The sequence below is a fragment of the Ranitomeya variabilis genome, chromosome 1 (assembly GCF_051348905.1).
Source record: "Ranitomeya variabilis isolate aRanVar5 chromosome 1, aRanVar5.hap1, whole genome shotgun sequence".
Lineage (NCBI taxonomy): Eukaryota > Metazoa > Chordata > Amphibia > Anura > Dendrobatidae > Ranitomeya > Ranitomeya variabilis.
In genome coordinates this window covers 203,676,491-203,698,013 of record NC_135232.1, presented here as the reverse complement: position 1 = coordinate 203,698,013, position 21,523 = coordinate 203,676,491, and the positions used below count along the sequence as shown (strand labels likewise).

The 21,523-nt window shown below is 41.0% G+C and overlaps 1 protein-coding gene across 6 annotated transcripts in view; it reads left to right on the top strand.

Moving 5' to 3' along the window:
- SRRM4 (serine/arginine repetitive matrix 4) overlaps positions 1–21,523 on the top strand; it is a 201,441-nt gene that overhangs the window by 146,698 nt on the left and 33,220 nt on the right. For all 6 annotated transcript variants that reach the window (XM_077292100.1, XM_077292129.1, XM_077292124.1 and 3 more), the window contains one exon: positions 3,976–4,117. In XM_077292100.1, coding sequence (XP_077148215.1) covers positions 3,976–4,117 — 142 coding nt within the window. The remainder of the gene's footprint in view (positions 1–3,975; positions 4,118–21,523) is intronic.

Genomic DNA, 21,523 nt, shown 5'->3' with positions numbered 1-21,523 from the left:
TCACCAGTGACGTCTCTAGGTGAAGTCCTTCATCTTTCATCCAGCACAGACCGCCATCATTCCTTCCAGCCAGGACTCGTTCTGCAGGAAATAACAGTTATCTAGAGCTCCGCTTGCAGAACACATTACTTAATTTTTCCCAACTTCTACATTACACCACATAAAGAAAAAAAGGTGACATAGTGTCACTCTGCACAGTAACAGGACCGCCCCCCCCCCATTTAAAACAGTATACTCAAAAAATAAAATAAATACATCACTGCAGTAATAATATCCCTTAATTAGCCCCTATGGTAATAATATTCCCCATCCTGGCCCCTGTGTGTCTCATTCCTGGCTCCAGCCATATGTACTCGCATCCTGCCCTCATGAGCATCCATTCTACCCCATGTGATCTCACCATCCTGCCCCATCTGGCTCCATCTTATCCATCCTGCCCCATGATCCAATCCTGCCCCATGTCTCCAATCATGCCCCGAATCTACATTCTGCCCATGCCTCCAGTCCTGCCCCAGTGTGTCCAGCATATTGCCCCCAGTGTGTCCAGCAATCTGCCCCAGTGTCTCCAGCATATTGCCCCCAGTGTGTCCAGCATATTGCCCCCAGTGTGTCCTGCAATCTGCCCCAGTGTGTACAGCATATTGCCCCCAGTGTGTCCAGCATATTGCCCCCAGTGTGTCCAGCAATCTGCCCCAGTGTCTCCAGCATATTACCCCCAGTGTGTCCAGCAATCTGCCCCAGTGTGTCCAGCAATCTGTCCCAGTGTCTCCAGCATATTGCCCCAGTGTCTCCAATATTGCCCCCAGTGTGTCCAGCAATCTGCCCCAGTATGTCCAGCATATTGCCCCCAGTGTGTCCAGCAATCTGCCCCAGTGTGTCAGTGTGTCCAGCATTCTGCCCCAGTCTCTCCAATATTGCCCGAGTGTGTCCAGCAATCTGCCACAGTGTGTCCAGCATATTACCCCCAGTGTGTCCAGCAATCTGCCCCAGTATGTCCAGCATATTGCCCCCAGTGTGTCCAGCAATCTGTCCCAGTGTGTCCAGCATATTGCCCCCAGTGTTCCCAGCAATCTACCCCAGTGTGTCCAGCATATTGCCCCCCAGTGTGTCCAGCAATCTGCCCCAGTGTGTCCAGACTCCAGCATATTGCCCCCAGATAGTGCCCAGCATTCTGGCCGTTCGCAAAAAAACAAACAAAAAACGAGTTCTCCTCACCTGACCTGCGCTCCAGTGGCGCGCGCCTGCATGGCAATAGGTGAAACTGCCGCAGCCCCGGTAGGGGCCCGTGAGCAGATGAGACAGGGCCTGATGCGGGCCCCCTCTGCCCACCGGGCCCATATGCCAGTCAGGGCATTAAGCCCTGATGGCGGCAGGCAATCTGAGTGGTAGCCCAGGGCCCCCCCACACCACTTGGCCCTGGGCTACCGCCCACATTGACCCTATTATAATCCACCCCTGTTACTTATACTTAACTTGAGTATGTTTCCAAAATGTGCCCTAATACCAGTTGCTAGCAACGATTAATAGAGAAACAGGAGCACATTGAGCTGGCATTATCTGTTTTTAACTGGCAGAAAAGGTCTTTTGTTTCCACAGACACAGAGTTCTAGATCATTGGAACCGTCTTAATGTAGCTCAGAGCTTGGAACCAAATGGTTACTAATAAGCAATTGTATTTGGGCAACCACCTTATTTCTGAATATATTCATATATATTATTCACAGTTTTTCACAAATAACACAAAAAACATGTATCTGTATCACTGTTAGATATAAAGGAAAGCATCTACCGAATGCAAGAAAAGTAATGATATTGGAAATGGCAATATAACTTATGTAAGTGATGTTGAAGTGATATTTTGCTCCATTATTTATATTTTCTTTTATAACAACTTTTGTAACTTTCTATGAATGGGGACAAACAGTTCTATCTCCAGTTTTTCAGTCATTTCTGGAGACTTCTACAATGAGAGTTTTATAGTGTTCCCCAACTCCTCAAGGCCACCAACAGATTGTGTTTTCAGGATCTCCTTAGTATTGCCTAGGTGATAGATCATATTTTCAGAATTTACTTAGTATTGTGCAGGTGATTGAATTATCTCCTGTGCAATACTAAGCAAAACCTGAAAACATAATCTGTTGGAGGGCATTGGGGACTGACTAAGATCTCAGCACCTCCTGCCGCAGCCAACTCAAACATTTTGATGGAACCTGCTGTCTGATTAACTTTAAGAAAGCAAAAATATTAGTACATGATTCCATTAGCCTTCTTAAAGACTACTGTAACATCCTTTTCTGTGGCTTCCTATCCAACGCTCAAGTGTTCCTTCAGTCTAGCCTCAATTCTGCAGCCCGACTTCTCCACCTCCCTCCATTATTTCTCCTCTCCTTACCCCTGTACCAATACCATCTATTGCTATCCTTTGCCTTGAAATTTCAGTTCAAAATATTAACAATGACTTACAAGCCCATCAAGTATATAGTACAGATCATTAAATTGCACACAGTGTTTTGTATACTTCTACAAACTCACCATAAATATTGTAAAAGATGTATGAAAGAAGACTCATTTATTATACCTTTCATACAGTTACCTGGCGGCGGTCTCTTATGTAATTAAATCTATTAAAGGATATTAAGCAATACACAACTGTTAAATTATAAACCAATTTCATCCAGGATCTACTAGCCTTGTGGCATTGCAGACTGTAACGGTCACATGATAGGTTCTTAGTCAAATTGGGTCAATGCAAGACACATTAAAGCATCGGGGGATCTGACTGAAGAACATTGTGTTGCGTTCTTGGCATACTCTAGATGATTTGTGGTCCTCTTACGACAAGGATCTGCTAATAGCCTTCCAACAGAGCCAAATACAGAAAATATTGAGAGCTGATTATGGTCAGTACTTCAGTGGAGCAAGTGTGTTTCATTTGCCTGATTGTGGATATGTTTGAGTAAGAAGAGTAAAAAAACAGAAAATAATAAAAAAATATGATGGGAATAATTGTCCATAAATAAATGCACAATGTCAAAATGTTTCAGAGAAACAATGCAAAAACTATCTTCTTTTTTGTAGCCAATTGTTGATGGGTGTTTTTTCCAACTGCACTATGGTATGAATTAAGTTTGTCATAAAAAGGAATTTATTATCAGAAATTTAGATTTAAAAAAAATCTAAAATATTCCAGTTTTCACACTGGCCATTAGAGCAAACTGTGCTGGTAAATCATGTTTTTTATACCCCAATTCATCAATTTTGCTGTGTAGATTGAGAATAAAGACTGCATAGAGCACGTGATTTTGCACATTCTGGGCCTTAATGAAGAAACAATTCCAGAATTGTTCTTTGGATTTTATTGTTACAGCATTTGCCTTGCAATATAAATAACATTATCTTTGTTCGGTAGGTCAATGTGCTTGTAGTGATTTCATGTTTGTGCAGTTTATGTGTTTTCTACTTTTGCACAATGCTTTTTTGTGCTAACGAAGACCTAAACAGAGCAAAGTACCACCGCCATACTCTATACTTTATGAAGCTGCCTCTTCCTGATCTCTAGTAGTCTCTCACGTCTTGGAAGCATTTCATCATCTCTCCATCCCATTTAGCTCATCCCATTCATTTCAGCTGCCATAAATTATAACATGCCTTGGCACGCATACCCAAAATACTGTATGTCTCTCCAAAATGGCCTCCCATGAGGATCGTTTTATAAAAATGCTACAATAGTTTATTAAAATAACAAATGCATTACTTATTGTCTTTATACCATACTTTTTGCACAACTAGCAAAATCAAATACAAAATCATATTGTGTGAGTGGTTCCACCAAAATAGTCGTAGGGAGAAATTAATTTATGAACCAAGTCAAGGTTTAGTAGCCTAAAATCATCTTACACTGTGATTATCATTGATTCTAGTTTTCAATCCCTTAGCTGTCCTCAGAAATGTAATGGTTTCTTTTCCCTGATTCAGAGCAAGGGAACAATCCAAAGAAGAGAGACATCGGTCAAGAAGAAAGAAACACAAATACCACAATTCTAGGTCTGTAAATAAGAAGCCAAGAGAAGTCACCCCAATATCTGCACATAGCAGCATCTGCCCCTCCAAGCTGACAGTAAGTGGAAACCTTCATTTTAAAATAGCCGCAACCTGTTATACGTGTGTGCTATCTAGAAGGATGGATGGGACGTATTACAGTTGTTTAGATTTAGTGCTGGATGGATTTGAAAACCACAAACCTATTGATTATACAAGTAGAGTTCATAGCGTTGACTTTAAAAAATCACATCTTTTTATATTTCTGTACTGTAAGATGGGTCCATTTTGTGCCTCGTAATATAATACAGAGAGTCCATTATGTCTGTGGATTTATTAGACAATAACAAAGGTGCACAAAAAAATAATGTGGGTTATAAGTCAAGTCATAAAACCAACTTAATGTGTAGGATATGTCAGCAAATCTGGTAAATACAGTGTCGTAAATACTGTGTCATACATTTTGACAGATAGATACCTAGATAGATAGTTGGGCTGGGGCAAATTTTAACTAATGTGTATAGCAAGCTTTACTCTACTACGTCAATAGCATTTCCCAAATTATTATTTCTTGTAATTCCAGGGCCTTTATAGGTAAAAACAGAATATATATCAGTGGACAACATTATAAAAGCCAACTATATGTAGCTGAGGGAGATAGGACCCTTGCAATCCAATCTACAGGCGAAGGAGACAACCAGTAAAGGCAGAAGCTTCTCATATGGTCATGTAGTGCCAGAAGACATTACTGTAGGTTGTGGGTATTACTAAATATGTAGGCTTTCAGGTCGGAGTAGCAAGATCCCGAATATTGCTTGGGAACACTTGAGAGAAATCTAGGAGGCCATTGTGTGATGAACAGACAAAAGGGGAACAAAGAACCTGAATTTGTGAGGATCCGATATTATATGTGGGGAAAGGAGGGAGCATTCACATGTATGAAGGAGACAGGTTATGGATGGCCTTGTAAGTCTAAATTCTCTAGGCAAAGGGTGGCAACAGATAACATTGGTAAAGGGGTAAGCAGAGGAGTAAGAAAGGAGTTTAGCGACACTTATATAGTGGCAGTTAGTTGTTAGTGGTTGTAACCATGGATACCTGAGTTACTGCAATGCCCTGCACATGGGGTAAGTGCCATAGCCCTTCAGAAGAACTATAATACATTTCCAATTGGAGGTATTTGCTAATATTATTATTATTATTACACCTACTAAATATTGGCATAGAATCTTGAAGATGGGAATATCCCTTTAAAATTAAGCAGAGAGCAGACCCCATAAAATGCTTCAGTTGGCTGTGGCATGAGCACTTAGATCTTGGATATGCAGGTTATAGGACAGTACAGAGTGAAAGGTTGTCCAGAAGCAGTGGACTTTTACAACTGGGGCACTGGTAGAGCCATTTACTATGATTGACAGGTCTGGTGGTGGGAGCTGAGTGAGATGGTGGAAGGTAGAGTTACCGTCTTTTTTTAGGAGCAGGACATTTTAGTTGCAGGCTGCAGACTGTTGCTGACAGACTACATACTGGGAGTATGATGCAGACTGCAGACTTTCATAAAATAGAAACCAATTTGAAATCCATTGCTGTATTGTCAGGAACAGCGATATGTATAATTTAATGTATCGCTTGCACTTTTCATGTCAAGAATATAGTAGAGATGATTACATTGCCCACAGTTTTATGTATGCTTCTATAAACTCACCATAAATAATGTACAAGATATGTGGAAGGTTCACAGACACCATAAAGATAACGCCTAGGCCCAAACGTCTCTCAGCAACCCGAGACAATGCATGGTAGCGCACATCATCCATATAGCTGTGAATGGCGGCATCACGCAGGGTGATTTACCTGCTGAATAGTGTTATCTCTAGAATGACAGCAGCCTGGCTTGCTTGGTGAAACACATGTATATTCAACAGCCGGATGAGATAGTTTGCCTCCGCTCCCCTCCAATGCTAAGCAGGACTCGAAAGCAGTTAGGGGTGATTTGGGAGATAAAAATAAATGACACTTTAAATGCCAGCGAGGGTTATCAATTTCCTTTTCCCTGATTAAATGAATTGCAGGCTGTGTCTATAAAAGAATTCCCCGGAGGGTAAATTTAACTGGCTGAAATACCAAGTGGCTTTCATTAGGTTTATTTCATTAAACTCTATGTAACCATCAATGTCTTACATTGTGCACATTAAGCTTCTTTACTGGCAAATGTTTAGAAGGATGAAACCTTTATGTACTTTCTGGAGTGTGTAACCTTCCTCCTGGGGTTTACAACATGCAGAGCTAGGTTTTCTCATACTGTCTTTCCTACCCTTACATTCAATGTCACTGTGCCCTATTATAACACACAAGTAATCTCAATTTACTTTGGAGGAAACTCCCACCTTCACTGCTTGACATATTATGGAGACGTGTCCACCATCAATTAATACAATGGGCCATCCATAAATGGAATATATCACCAGGTTTATGCCAAATAATCCAAAAGTAGCAAAATATAGGGACGATGATCCCTGTAATATGTCACTTACTGAGTTGCTTGTTTTTTATACACTAATTGTTTTATCAGCAGGAGATTATCACTAGAATCCTGGTAAACCCGCTGCCATGTAGTCCTCCATATTAATTGGCTCTGTATAACCCCACCTCCACCACTCATTGGTAGATTTCTGTGTATACAGATAGCCACCAATCAGTGGTGTGGGTGGAGTTATAAAGAGGTGCCAAAGCTGCACTAAGCAGCCTAGTAAGTGATACATTGCTGGGATCAGGGTCTCTGCCCCTACATTATGCTGCTCTCACATGGGATAGCAAAAAACTGGTGGGAGATTCCCTATAAAACCTCTAAACCCTTCCAGCATTGGGGAGAAACTTTTGTAATATAGAAACTAGATTGAAGAGACATATATTTTTCTGCATTATGGAAACAAGAAAAGTCTCATAGAAACCAAATGGCATTTCAATTGAATAACAAAATCTGCACCTGTTGCTGAATTGGATAAAGTGCCTTCACCTCCCGCCTTGAGACTACAGGGGGAAAATGATGAGATTTTGATTCTTTTTCTTACTATTCACATGTTTCTTTCATCCATCACAAAAGTGGAAATATCAATGTTTTATTCAGTAGGTAAAATCATGATATACATCAGTTCAATTCTACATCACAAATTGAAAATTAGGAAATGCATATATTTTAATATACAATTTTAATATAAAAATCTTTTTTCTACACCTGTGTAGTCACCATGCAGAATACTAACAATTTTTCTATACATAATAAACACATTATATAGCATAAAATATGAGCGAGGCAACTGCACAAAATTGTAACATATGAGTTTGTAGAATTTTCAAAACCACTTTAATCATTCTGCCAAGGAATTGCATTGTATCTAATGTTATCAACATAAGTGCAGCCTAAAGAGTGAGCTCACGGATTATAGCAGTGAACGAGTGTGATATACTGTAGATGCGGATAGCAGTCTGTCATCTGTCTATTAGTATCATCAAAGCTTCAATGCAAAATCTGGAATAGAACTGCCCAACAACATGTCATTAGTAATATTCGGCCAAAATGGAAGATCTAGAATGTAAACATTGAGGGCGTGGCCTCACTCTATACACGCTATATGCTTCATACTCTAGTGATGAGGCAGTCCAGTGGGCGTGGCCTCACTCTGTACACACTATATGCTCCATACTCTAGTGATGTGGCAGTCCAGAGGGTGTGGCCTCACTCTATACACACTATATGCTCCATACTCTAGTGACGTGGCAGTCCAGTGGGCGTGGCCTCACTCTACACACACTATATGCTTCATACTCTAGTGACGTGGCAGTCCAGTGGGCGTGGCCTCACTCTATACACACTATATGCTCCATACTCTAGTGACGTGGCAGTCCAGTGGGCATGGCCTCACTCTATACACACTATATGCTCCATACTCTAGTGACGTGGCAGTCCAGTGGGCGTGACCTCACTCTGTACACACTATACGCTCCAAACTCTAGTGACACAGTCATCCAGTGGGTGTGGCCTCACTCTACACACACTATATGCTCCATACTCTAGTGATGTGGCAGTCCAGAGGGTGTGGCCTCACTCTATACACACTATATGCTCCATACTCTAGTGACGTGGCAGTCCAGTGGGCGTGGCCTCACTCTACACACACTATATGCTTCATACTCTAGTGACGTGGCAGTCCAGTGGGCGTGGCCTCACTCTATACACACTATATGCTCCATACTCTAGTGACGCGGCCATCCAGTGGGCATGGCCTCACTCTATACACACTATACGCTCCATACTCTAGTGATGCGGTCATCCAGTGGGCATGGCCTCACTCTACACACACTATATGCTCCATACTCTAGTGATGTGGCAGTCCAGTGGGCACGGCCTCACTCTATACACACTATACGCTCCATACTCTAGTGATGTGGCAGTCCAGTGGGTGTGGCCTCACTCTATACACACTATACGCTCCATACTCTAGTGATGTGGCAGTCCAGTGGGCGTGGCCTCACTCTGTACACACTATACGCTCCATACTCTAGTGATGTGGCAGTCCAGAGGGCGTGGCCTCACTCTATACACACTATATGCTCCATACTCTAGTGACGTGGCAGTCCAGTGGGCATGGCCTCACTCTGTACACACTATACGATCCATACTGTAGTGACGCGGTCATCCAGAGGGCATGGCCTCACTCTACACACACTATATGCTCCATACTCTAGTGACGTGGCAGCCCAGAGGGCATGGCCTCACTCTATACACACTATACACTCCATACTCTAGTGACATGGCAGTCCAGTGGGCGTGGCCCCACTCTATACACACTATACGCTCCATACTCTAGTGATGCGGCCATCCAGTGGGCGTGGCCTCACTCTGTACACACTATACGTTCCATATTCTAGTGACGCAGCCATCCAGTGGGCGTGGCCTCACTCTGTACCCACTATACACTCCATACTCTAGTGACGCGGCCATCCAGTGGGCGTGGCCTCACTGTATACACACTATACACTCCATACTCTATTGACGCGGCCCTCCAGTGGATGTGGTTGAATAGCGGGTGCGGCCTCGCTCTATGCAAGTGTATGGAGGCCTTTCCCACTGGCCAGGAGTATGTATAACTCTTTCACATACTCTGGTCCTGGCTCAGAAACTGGCAAATACTCACAGCACACAGTGGAACAGTGGAAGCACTAGGGGAATTCATAACTCTTCAGTGGCAAAAGAGGAGAAAGATACACTATTGATGCGCACACCTCAATTTAACCAACAATATGAGTAGAAATATAACATTTTATTAAACAACAATCATAAAACATAAAACCAAGTATACAACCTGACCCTATATCAATGGCGACAATTCTAATGTTCTGGCCATTGTGATTGTTGTTGTGATACATGATGACTCACCCTAAAATATTCAGGCTGTGCCTTCTTTGTCTTTCCATTGTCATAAGTCCGCAGTCACAGACAGTGACTGCAAACTTACTGATTTTGACTAGACAACCCCTTTAAAGTAGAAATACTTAATCCATATGCATGGTGAATGTTTCCAGTTAGAAAAAGTCATTATTTGATATCTGCCACCCCAAGTTCTAAAATGATATTTATTTACTAATTATATTAATAGGTCATATACCTTACAGTGTAAGGAGCACATTTATTAGAACCTAAATGTAGAAAGACGAAGCCCATTTGTAATATTTCATCAATTGTTACAACAAAGTGACGCCTGTTGCTGCCAGTTCTTTAGAAATATCTCGGTTCCATCTTGCTTTATGACAGATATTTATTACATGCCCAAACTATGTACAGGCAAAGACAAAAAGGTGTTCCAATAATTTCTAAGTAAAACATGTATTCCCTGGACATATAAGATGCCGTAAGTGTCACACTGATACCACAATATATGCATAGTTACGCTCAGCCTAAATTGCTATTTTAATCAAACTATTCATGTGAAGAATTAATTAGATACATTAAGGACTGTTTAACATGCAGATCCAGTGGGCAAACTGTACCAAAAAACGTCAGCTAGGAATTATTACCTTCTACGGCTAAATCAGATGCTATAACAATGCTCATGTTATGTGAGGTTTACAATTTCTATAACACTTGGTTTTCCCTGTTTTTTCATAATAATTAATTGAAAGTAAATCACAAGGGTTATTCACATAAAATGCTAACAGCATGATTGATTTTAGTGTAAACTATTTCTTGTAGGTACATATTAAACAGAACTTCTGGTCTGCAGTCTTCATGATATAGATCTTTAGAAGATGAGATGAGTAATTCATTGGAAAATGTTAAGTATCGCTGCAATTCATAGAAACAGCGGTTCATTCTGGAATTAGCAGTCCAGTGAGTGGTCAAGTTGGCCATGTGTCTCACTAAAAAAGCAGGACATGTCTGAAAGTTGACTTTTATCCCTCTTTTATCAATCCAAGCACCTAGCAGATCTTAACTTTCTTTTCAGTATACTGCTCATTATAAATCGCATTGTTCTGGAATATATGTTAGTAGCTAAACCAGTACAATATATGGATGATTCTCTATATTTGCTGTCTGACTTGGGTTCAGGCAACATTTATCTCTCCTGACTCCCCCATACACATGAACACTCATGTCAGCCAAGAAGGAGAGTGGATCTCAGTAGCTTATCGCCCAAGATAACAAAAGGGCTTGGAGACATATATATAAAGTGCCGATTCTCCCGTTCTCCAACATCATGTGGGAGGCCCCATACACATCAGGTCTCCGGCCAGTCCAGGCAAAACTGTCAAATTTGGACTAATGTAATCCAAAGTTTATCATTGTCTATGTCAATATACATAGTGCACTAAATGATATGTTAATGAAACAAATAGTATACAGTACAGACCAAAAGTTTGGACACATCTTCTCATTTAAAGATTTTTCTGTATTTTCATGTCTATAAAAATTGTACATTCACACTGAAGGCATCAAAACTATGAATTAACACATGTGGAATTATATACTTAAAAAAAAGTGTGAAACAGCTGAAAATATGTCTTATATTCAAGGTTCTTCAAAGTAGCCACTTTTTGCTTTGATGACTGCTTTGCACACTCTTGGCATTCTCTTGATGAGCTTCAAGAGGTAGTCACCGGGAATGGTCTTCCAACAATCTTTAAGGAGTTCCCAGAGATGCTTAGCACTTGTTGGCTCTTTTGCCTTCACTCGGCGGTCCAGCTCACCCCAAACCATCTCGATTGGGTTCAGGTCTGGTGACTGTGGAGGCCAGGTCATGTGGCGTAGCACCCCATCACTCTCCTTCTTGGTCAAATAGCCCTTACACAGCCTGGAGGTGGGTTTGGGGTAATTGTCCTGTTCAAAAATAAATGATGGTCCAACTAAACACAAACCGGATGGAATAGCATGCCGCTGCAAGATGCTGTGGTAGCCATGCTGGTTCAGTATGCCTTCAATTTTGACTAAATCCTCAACAGTGTCACCAGCAAAGCACCTCCACACATCACATTTCCTCCTCCATGCTTCATGATGGGAACCTGGCATGTAGAGTCCATACGTTCACCTTTTCTGCGCCGCACAAAGACACGGTGGTTGGAACCAAAGATCTCAAATTTGGACTCATCAGTCCAAAGCACAGATTTCCACTGGTCTGTTGTCCATTCCTTGTGTTCTTTAGCCCAAACAAGTCTCTTCTGCTTGTTGCCTGTCCTTAGCAGTGGTTTCCTAGCAGCTATTTTGCCATGAAGGCCTGCTGCACAAAGTCTCCTCTTAACAGTTGTTGTAGAGATGTGTCTGCTGCTAGAACTCTGTGTGGCATTGACCTGGTCTCTAATCTGAGCTGCTGTTAACCTACGATTTCTGAGGCTAGCGACTCGGATAAACTTATCCTCAGAAGCAGAGGTGACTCTTGGTCTTCCTTTCCTGGGGCGGTCCTCATGTGAGCCAGTTTCTTTGTAGCGCTTGATGGTTTTTGCCACTGCACTTGGGGACACTTTCAAAGTTTTCCCATTTTTTCGGACTGACTGACCTTCATTTCTTAAAGTAATGATGGCCACTCGTTTTTCTTTACTTAGCTGCTTTTTTCTTGCCATAATACAAATTCTTACAGTCTATTCAGTAGGACTATCAGCTGCGTATCCACCAGACTTCTGCACAACACAACTGATGATCCCAACCCTATTGTAAGGCAAGAAATCCCACTTATTAAACCTGACAGGGCACACCTGTAAAGTGAAAACCATTCCCGGTGACTACCTCTTGAAGCTCATCAAGAGAATGCCAAGAGTGTGCAAAGCAGTCATCAAAGCAAAAGGTGGCTACTTTGAAGAACCTAGAATATAAGACATATTTTCAGTTTTTCAGTTGTTTCACACTTTTTTGTTAAGTATATAATTCCACATGTGTTAATTCATAGTTTTGATGCCTTCAGTGTGAATGTACAATTTTCATAGTCATGAAAATACAGAAAAATCTTTAAATGAGAAGGTGTGACCAAACTTTTGGTCTGTACTGTATGCCGAGATGTCTACGTACACCAATCGCGATGCTGCCATCCCCATCTCCCATTTAGATACAAAAAAATGTCATCTGAAGGTCGCAGCCTCCTGCAGTTACTAGGTAGGCTTTCATTATATATTAATTGGTTTAAATATATTAAAATCATTTATTGTCAATTTTCAGGATACCTGATTTTAAAGTCAACGAAGATGTGTTTTTAATAAAAAATTAAATATGTAAGATGGTCAGTGCTTTTCACCCCCATCCAGCACTTAGCAACTGAATTCATCCCTCCTTGTGGGCTATGACAGGGTAATGGGTCAGCTTAAAGGTAATGGATGATAAGAAAGACGTACCATACTGGCATTCATCTGGTACATTAGGTGTTTTCTACCAATCGGGGCCAATATCTTAATTCTATGTATCCTGCACATTAGATTTGCTCTGATTGGGTATGATGAAAATCTGGACTTTTATGAGTGCAGGCAGCGCACCATCTGTTGTGTTCCTTGGGAAATGGACAACTTTGTCTTAGCTGCAGAGTAACAAGGAATTCATCCGTATAATGATACAGCGTATAAAAAATATCATAAGTTCTAGTAAGGGTTACTGATAACGGCCACATTCCAACAAACTAGGCTAATATAAGTGATACAGCTGGAGAATTTCTATAAAGGCCAGAAAAAAACTATTCCACAAACTGCTTTTTACTGGATGTTTTTAGTTCTGGTATTTAGTGTGCCAAAACATTTTTTTATTTAGGAAATCCACCACTTATTGCCAAGGGCTGTTTTGTACAGAAAAACTTGCCTGAACAGATGGCTCTTTAAAGTCTGATTCATTTCTAATTACCTGCGGTTGGAAAACTCATTATCTGCCATTTCCCTCAAGCCAGATGAACCTCACTCAGGCCGAATACCTGAACATAGAACTGCGCATTGTTTTATGGGGGGACATGTGGAATTGTGAGAAGTGAAGCAGTACAATGAATGCTAATTGTGAGTCAGTAATATTTGTACTGCCATTGCTGAACAGTGCGGTCCATCCCTGCCGCTCTCTTAGAATATTAGTCAGTTACTCGTCTACATTGGACACAATGAACTGAATTATGTCGTTTGATAATACAATATTCCTTAAGGCACACATATTGTGCCCTCCGTCAGAGATGAAAACAAGTAATAAATCAGGCATTCTTATCATTGCATTCAAGGGACACTAAACTTAAAATATAAAAAGCATCCAGGGCCATATGTGTATATGGGAAGAATCACCGTAGATGCTGAGCAATAATGAAATGAATCCATTATACACAGCAATATGTAGATGCATGAATATGGACAGAAAAGTGACATAAAAACTAATTGGGCTCTGTTCCAGTCTCGTTTATGACCTTTCTTTAACGGGAACCTGTCACCTTTGAAAACACTATTTACCTGCAGATAATGGGTTAATCTACCGGTAAAATAACAGCATTATAATGCTGCTCGGCTGCGTTACTGAAAGTGCAGCTACTGGGACAATATGAACTTATTCCCTCCCTGGAGCCGCCGGCTTTCAGTCATAGAGACGGTGCAGGAAGTGATTACAGTCATCTCTCGCTATACTGCGAGTAGTGGCTATAAACAACCCCTAGCACATTGATTGACAGCTGGCTCTACGGCGCATCTGTGTAAAGAGAGCTGACAAAGGATCAGGGCATGCTTACAACCGCCACTCACAGTAGAGAGATTGATGCTGCGAGCGATGACTGCAATCGCGTTCTACGCTAATCCATAGCCATGTTTGATTTTAGCTCACAGATAATATATACCCATCGATAAGCAGTGTATAAGTCACTAGCTCTCTCCGTGTAATTGTACATCACAAATCTGATATAAACCCAGTCTAAAGGTAACAATTAGATTAAAGTAGAAGGAGACCTCAAATGGCAGGACGGAAAAACTATCTAATTCCCTCAAACACATAATTACAGGTGAAAGAAGGATTGGGTGGGAAAATATCCTATCCTTTTGTTCTCACCACAAGAGATGTCTGGCAGCAGTTTTCTCCATTCTTCCCTTTATAAACACATAAACACTTGGACATGCCGAATGATCATGTGCATGGTCATGAGTCATGAGAGATAGCTGTCCGTCAACTGTTTAGTCGACAGTTATCTAAGTTATATGAGCATTTTAAAGTGAAACGATCACCATGAAAATGGAGTTTAATCTGCAGGCTCCACGGTATAGAGCAGGGGTGAGCTGAGAAGCTTTATATATAGTTTTTCAGAAAAGATTTGGGATAACTTGGGTTTTAGGCATTTAAACTTTTGCTCTATCTGGTATTATCGGTCCAGTGGGTGGTCCTATCAGTGACTGACATCTATATTTCTATGGACACCTAAACAATGAAGGCTGTCAGTCACCGATAGGACCGCCCATAGGACTTAAAGGAGTCAAATGATTAAATCACAGGTTATACTAAATATTTCTGACACAATTATGTATTAATCTACTCAGTTCCCCCTGCTCTATAAGGCTGCATGCCCACAATCAGGAATAGCAGCATTTTGGGCGCAACGCATTTGCACTGTTTCCAAAATGCTGCATTCTACATTGGAAGCACATTGAATGGGATTTATAGAAATCCCATGCCTAATGTGCTCCTATTTATCACTGAGTAAACTCACCCACAGTGCGAGTTTACGAGCCGCAGCATGTCAATTTCTGTAGCGGAGACCTTAGACACCACTGCGGATTTTGACCAATTTAATGTCTTTACATGCAGTGAATCCACATGTTCTGATAAACAAGTGCGGCAAATAGAATGCAGCCATTTTTTGCTGCTGCATCCAAAACATTCCTATTCCTGATCGTGGGGATGTAGTCTAAGGCCGGGGTCACACTTGCATATGCAATGCGAGAAACTCGCACCAGTCTGTCGCATCAATACCCGGCACTGCCGCTGGCACTTGGTACCGGAGCATTCAGCTGCATGTATTTCTATGCAGCCACACACTCCGGTCCCGAGTGCCGGCGGCAGTGTCGGGTATTGATGCGACAGACTGGTGCGAGTTTCTTGCATTGCACACGCAAGTGTGACCCCGACCTAACATGATGCCTGCGTTTTCATGGTGACAGGTTCCCTTTAAGAGGAATTCATGCCTTTATCATGCTCAGTCCCAGAATTGGAATGTTTTATTACTGAAGACAATGGGCATGGTATAAATGACAGTCACCATTTTTAGTAGTAGTAGGAATATTATTCATAATGTCCTTTTTAAATTATATTTGAAATTCCTGAGACAAACATCTTTTCTTTCAGATAATGTCGAATAATCACAATTTTGTTTTCAAAGGGGTTATAAACCTCAGCAAAGTATAAGTTATATCTTCACTGCTCCAGTCCTCACATTTAAACCCAGTGTATATCAGAGATGTAATTACTACAATATGGTTGCTGCTGTTTTTGAGCCCTATTTATGTCAACATTTCTGAGATCTGCACCGATGTCAAGAATAGGGCCGTGTCTTCTAAAGAGAAAGTTGGCTACTGACAGTCCTCTCCATTCATTTGGTATTTTTGAAACTTCTATGCCAAATTTCCGATGCCATCCAAGTGCAGTCTGATTTTTTCCATGGACTGATAGACTTGCATGGCTGACTGTGATCCAATAATTGGATCCAACTTGGAGATGCTGCAATTTTTTCCTCCGACTAGCTCGGTGAAAGGGAAAAATAGAACATGTGCATGGCCCCATAGAATACCATTGATCTGAGTGTGATGTGATGTTTTGTTGGATCACACTAGGTCTGAAAATACTGAATATGCACTTAGTCACACACAAATAACGCATAAGGTGCCTACATAGAACATACAGATAAAATTTGATGCAATGGATTCACTTTTAATTGTATTTAAAGTTTACGGTCCCTTTAATAATTTAATCTAAGTTAAATCTTTCTCCAGTTTATACTTGTCATGCATGTCGTATATTTGTTTCAGATATGCTATTCGAAAACACTTTCTTTCAATGATCCTACTCGTGAATGAATGCAAATCTAAAGTACCTGAAAGATGATAAAACCTGAAATTCTCTTTCATTTTGTTGTATTCAGTGTATCTCATGGATTTCTTGTACTAATTCATTTTAGTTTTGTTCAGATTACAGAGCAGTGCAATTTTAGATATCACATGTCAGGTATCCAGCACATGATCTTTGTCCAGCACTCGTATTCCAGGATTAGGCAGATGTCAGGGAGAGTGAATGTTTGTTTTTGCTGACCTGTAATATGTAATGATGGAATTATGTTACCTTTTTCTTACACCTTACCTACTAAAGGAGGAGTTCCCGCTTGGTAAGTCGCTGATTCCTGACAGATGTTAGGGGTGTTTTTAGAGTGAGGCGCCTGCTAAATCTGGATTTACAGGGGAAATTAAAAACAAAGAATTCAATTAATGAACATATCTGAAAATATCTGTATACTTTATTTTCTGCCTCTCTTTTGCTTACTGCAAATGGGGCTCTTTTGCTTACTTCTTTCTTTCCATTCTATCCTTCTTTTTATTATTTTGCTTGTCCTTTTATTATGTCATATTTAGACTCATTTTTACTCTTTAAGTAAATCTGGCTATGGGGTTGTGTTTAATGGGAAGAACAGTGAGAGTATGTTCACACGGTCAGCAAATGCTGCAGATTGGACGCTGTGTACTTTTGCAGCATCCAACCCGCAGTATCCAGATGTTACAGCATAGTGGATGGGATTTCTAAAAATCACATGTCCACTTTGCATGCACAGATGCCCGCAGATCACCAGCGTAGACAGATGTGCGGTGCACCTTTCCAGACTGCAGCATGTCTATTTATCTTCCGGACATGCGAGCCTCCACAAGATGTATTGAACGCGGTGAATATGCATGGTTAAATGAACATATGTGGATTCACCTGCATTCAATAGCCGGCAGCGCTTAGGATGCATCACACATGTGCTGCGTCCAAAACGCTGCCAATTACTGACCGTGTGTACATACCCTGAAACAGCCAAACAAAAGGTATAGTGGCATATACCGGCGCTGCTAGGCCAAAATACATAATTTTGTGCTTCCTTTTGACCCCATTTCCTTGGGACACATTTGTTTCATATTTAGACTCATTTGCACACTCTTAGTAAATCTGACTGAGGGGTTGTGTTTAATGCGTAGAACAGTGAAACAGCTGAAAAAAAGGGTATAATGGTGTAACAAGGTGGCACGGGGTGGTAGTCATGGGCAAGTCCACTAGGTTCCAGTCAGTGAGCACCCTGGCCCCTTGTACATGAAAATACAGTTCAAGTCCTAGCCCTATGGCACAGTTGGTTACCTATGTCACACGGCTGCTCTCCATGCTGGAACTGTATCCTCTGGATGCACTACACGTCACACTTTTTAGAGCCCAACAGTGGAAAAGATGATAACAATTTCTGAGCTGTCCCTATTCAAAGATGCTGTTCTATTGGCAACAGCAGCAGCAGAAGTATCAGCCCCCAATCGGCTCCTGGGAGCTAACAGTCTCTTGGAGGACACCTCCTTAATCCTAGTACCTGTTCTTATTGCCCGACAGTCCTGTGGCAATCCTTTCCCAGCCGGGGGTCCTATCTGTCCCAAATGGGGACACACACATTCCCCATACTGGGGTCCCTTCTGTCCCAGATGGGGACACATGTGGAGAAGCAGGAAATCACTTCCTTGTAAGTCGGCTAGCCTGGCCCCTTTATTAACTTAACTCTCTCTGTCCCTAAGCTTGTGCATGACAAATACAGCACATCCCAACATATACAGCATAAGAACAAGCATAACAAACACAGCACATTACACATTACATATTAATACATGACATTACAGTTTAAGCATAGATGAACCATCTGAGTGCTGCATGGGACACACGTGCCTGACATATATAGGAGGAAGAAGGGTCCCCGCCACCTCCTTACAGTGGCATATACCAGCCCAGCTAGGACAAAAGACACAAGTTTTGCATTCTTTTTCCCTGGAACACACTTGCTTCATCTGTCTTATGCGGCGCAAAACCGCAGTGGTAGATAGCGTGCAGATTTGCTTGTGAAGCTACACATGGAAAGCCCTCTAATATAAATGAAAGAATACTCACAGAAAACTGCCACATATAGTAGCCAAGATGCCATACCGTGAATACCGGCTGCCATGCTGTTTGCAGTGGTTTTTGAACTGATTGTTTACAAACTGCTGTCTATCTGCAAACTTGTGAGGATCAATCAGAGTAAAGACATGTGGATCATGCGTCAAAGATCCAATTTTTAAGTGGATCATTTACAGCTGCAGTTGAACTTTCAGGTAATATCCAAGAAAAAAATCCATTAAACAAAGCCATTAACTTTAATTGTTACTTCTAGAAGAAGTGATTTCAATTACCGTATAATTTTATATCACAAATATGTATGTAGGAAATTCTATTAAACATCGTAGTGGCTCTAAAAATAATACTTCACTATACAGGTACTATGTGGAGTGTTGCCTGCTGCCCTCAGGATCTGAGTGTATATCAGTCGTGCAATTTATAAAAACAAACAGAAGAGGGCCCTGGTGCAAGAACAGTACAGTTCTGCTCATCGTTATTGGCACCCATGACGTTTAAGTACATAATGTGGAATATCTCTTGGAAAAATGAATCAAGTGAAAGTTTTTTGTATAGAGCACTCGTGTTAAATACAAAAGAGAAAATGATAAACAATAATTTAAAACAAAAAAATTGGGAGGGAAAAATAGAAAAACCTAAAGCTTGCTGTGACACTGGTATTGGCACCCTTTACATTAAACTAGTATGGAAACACATTTTGACTCACCTGTTGTAAATTACGAATGAGAATTACCTTTGATTAATTGTCGGAGCCCATGTGACATGAATTAGCCAATGAATGATGACTTCAGAAATGTAAAAAGCCACATGGTAGGCCTGGTTACTTTGTCACAATGGTCAAGACAAATGAGCTGACTGAGGACATCAGAACTGCTATTAATAGCAAACACAAGACTTCCAAAAGGTATAAGGCCATTTCCAAAGACCTTGATATCCCAGTTTCAACAGTCTAAAATGCTATTAAGAAGTTTGCCAAGCATGGAACCATCAAGAACCTCACTGGACGTGCGTGAAAGAGGAAAATTGACAAGAGATGTCTTTGAAGGTTGGTGCGAACGGTGGAAAAAACACCTTTAGAACATTCAAAGATCTGAAGGCCAATCTGGAACAGTCTGGGGTCATGGTTTCAACAAGTACCATAAGCCACACACTAAACTATTGCTGAAGGAAAGAAATAAAAAGGAACTACTGATCTTTGGCAAAGAGTACCTTGATAATCCTTCTGGGAAAATGTTCTGTGGACAGATTAAACTGAAATGAAGCTTTTTGGCAATGCAAAGCAACAATTTGATTACAGACAAGCAATGAAACTTATAAGGAAAAGAACACCCTAGCAAGAGTTAAGCATGGTGGAGGATCCATAATGCTGTGGGGCTGCTTTGCTGCGTCTGATACTGGAGGCCTTGACCATATCACAGGAATCATGAAATCATAGAATTATCAAGAGATTTTAAAATAAAATGTCCAACCCAGTGTAAGAAAACTTGGTTTGAGACAAAGATCATGGATCCTCCAGCAAGATAATGACCCAAAGCACACATCCAAAAGTACACAAGAATGGTTGAAAAAGAAAAAATGCATTGTTTTAAAATGGTCAGCAATGATTTCTGTCCTCAATCCTATTTGAAATCTTTGGGATGAATTGAAATCAGCCATTGAGTAAAAGAACCCTGCAAATATTCAAGAGTGTGAACAAACTGCAAAGGAAGAGTGGGAGAAAATACCAGCTGGGAAGTGCAAGAAGCTTATAAATGGCTACAAGAAACGTTTTGAGGCTGTCATCAGTGCCAAAGAGTGTGCAACCAAGTATTAATTAGGGGTGCCTTTATTGCTGCACATGCTGTTTATTCTATTTCTTCTTTGAAATTGCAACATGTAAATTGAAAACCAATGTTTTATTGTTGTATTACTTTGAACCAGTAATTACAAAATCCTAAGGATATAACTTTGGTACATTTCCATTTATTTCTGAAGATATTGCACAGTCTATGAAAAAAAATGAAGGGTGCCAATAATGGTGAGCAGCACTGTATGTGTGCTTATTGCAGTACAATAGTTCTATGTATGATACAAGCTGCTTGCTGCTTTGGAGATGGTAATGGGCCCCCTACCCTCTCGGCCCCCTGATATCTGATATATCTGCCCCTGTATAGCCCATAAACAAAGTAGATATTTTAGGAATTATTCAGGAAGAAGCACCAAGGCTGCAGCAGAAATGCAGGCATGTGGGTGGACACATGTCTATTTTGTTCTGATAGCACTGTATTCAGTGTATGTAATTAATAACCAGACCAGCCATCATTCTTGCTCTATTATTTATTATTATTATTATTATTATTATTATTATTATTTATCTTATATAGCACCATTAATTCCATGGTGCTGTACATGAGAAGGGGTTACATCAAAATACAAATATCACTTACAGTAAACAAAACTAACAATGACAGACTGATACAGAGGAAAGAGGACCCTGCCCTTGTGGGTTTACGTTCTACAGGATTATCGGGAAGGAGACAGTAGGTGGGGGTTGCAATAGCTCCGATGGTGTTGAGGTGGCCGTGTGGTCATTACAGGTTGTAAGCTTTCTTGAAGAGGTGGGTTTTCAGGTTTCTTTTGAAGCTTCAAATGTGGATAACTGGACATGTTAGGGCACAGAATTCCAGAGGATGGGGGGATATTTGGGATGAGTCTTGGAGGTGATTGGGTGGGGAGCGAATAAGCGTCGAGGAGAGAAGGAGGTCTTGGAAGGACCAGAGATTACATGAGGGAAGATATTGAGAGATTTATTGAGAGATTAGTTTGGAAACATACGGAGGAGACAGGTTATGGATG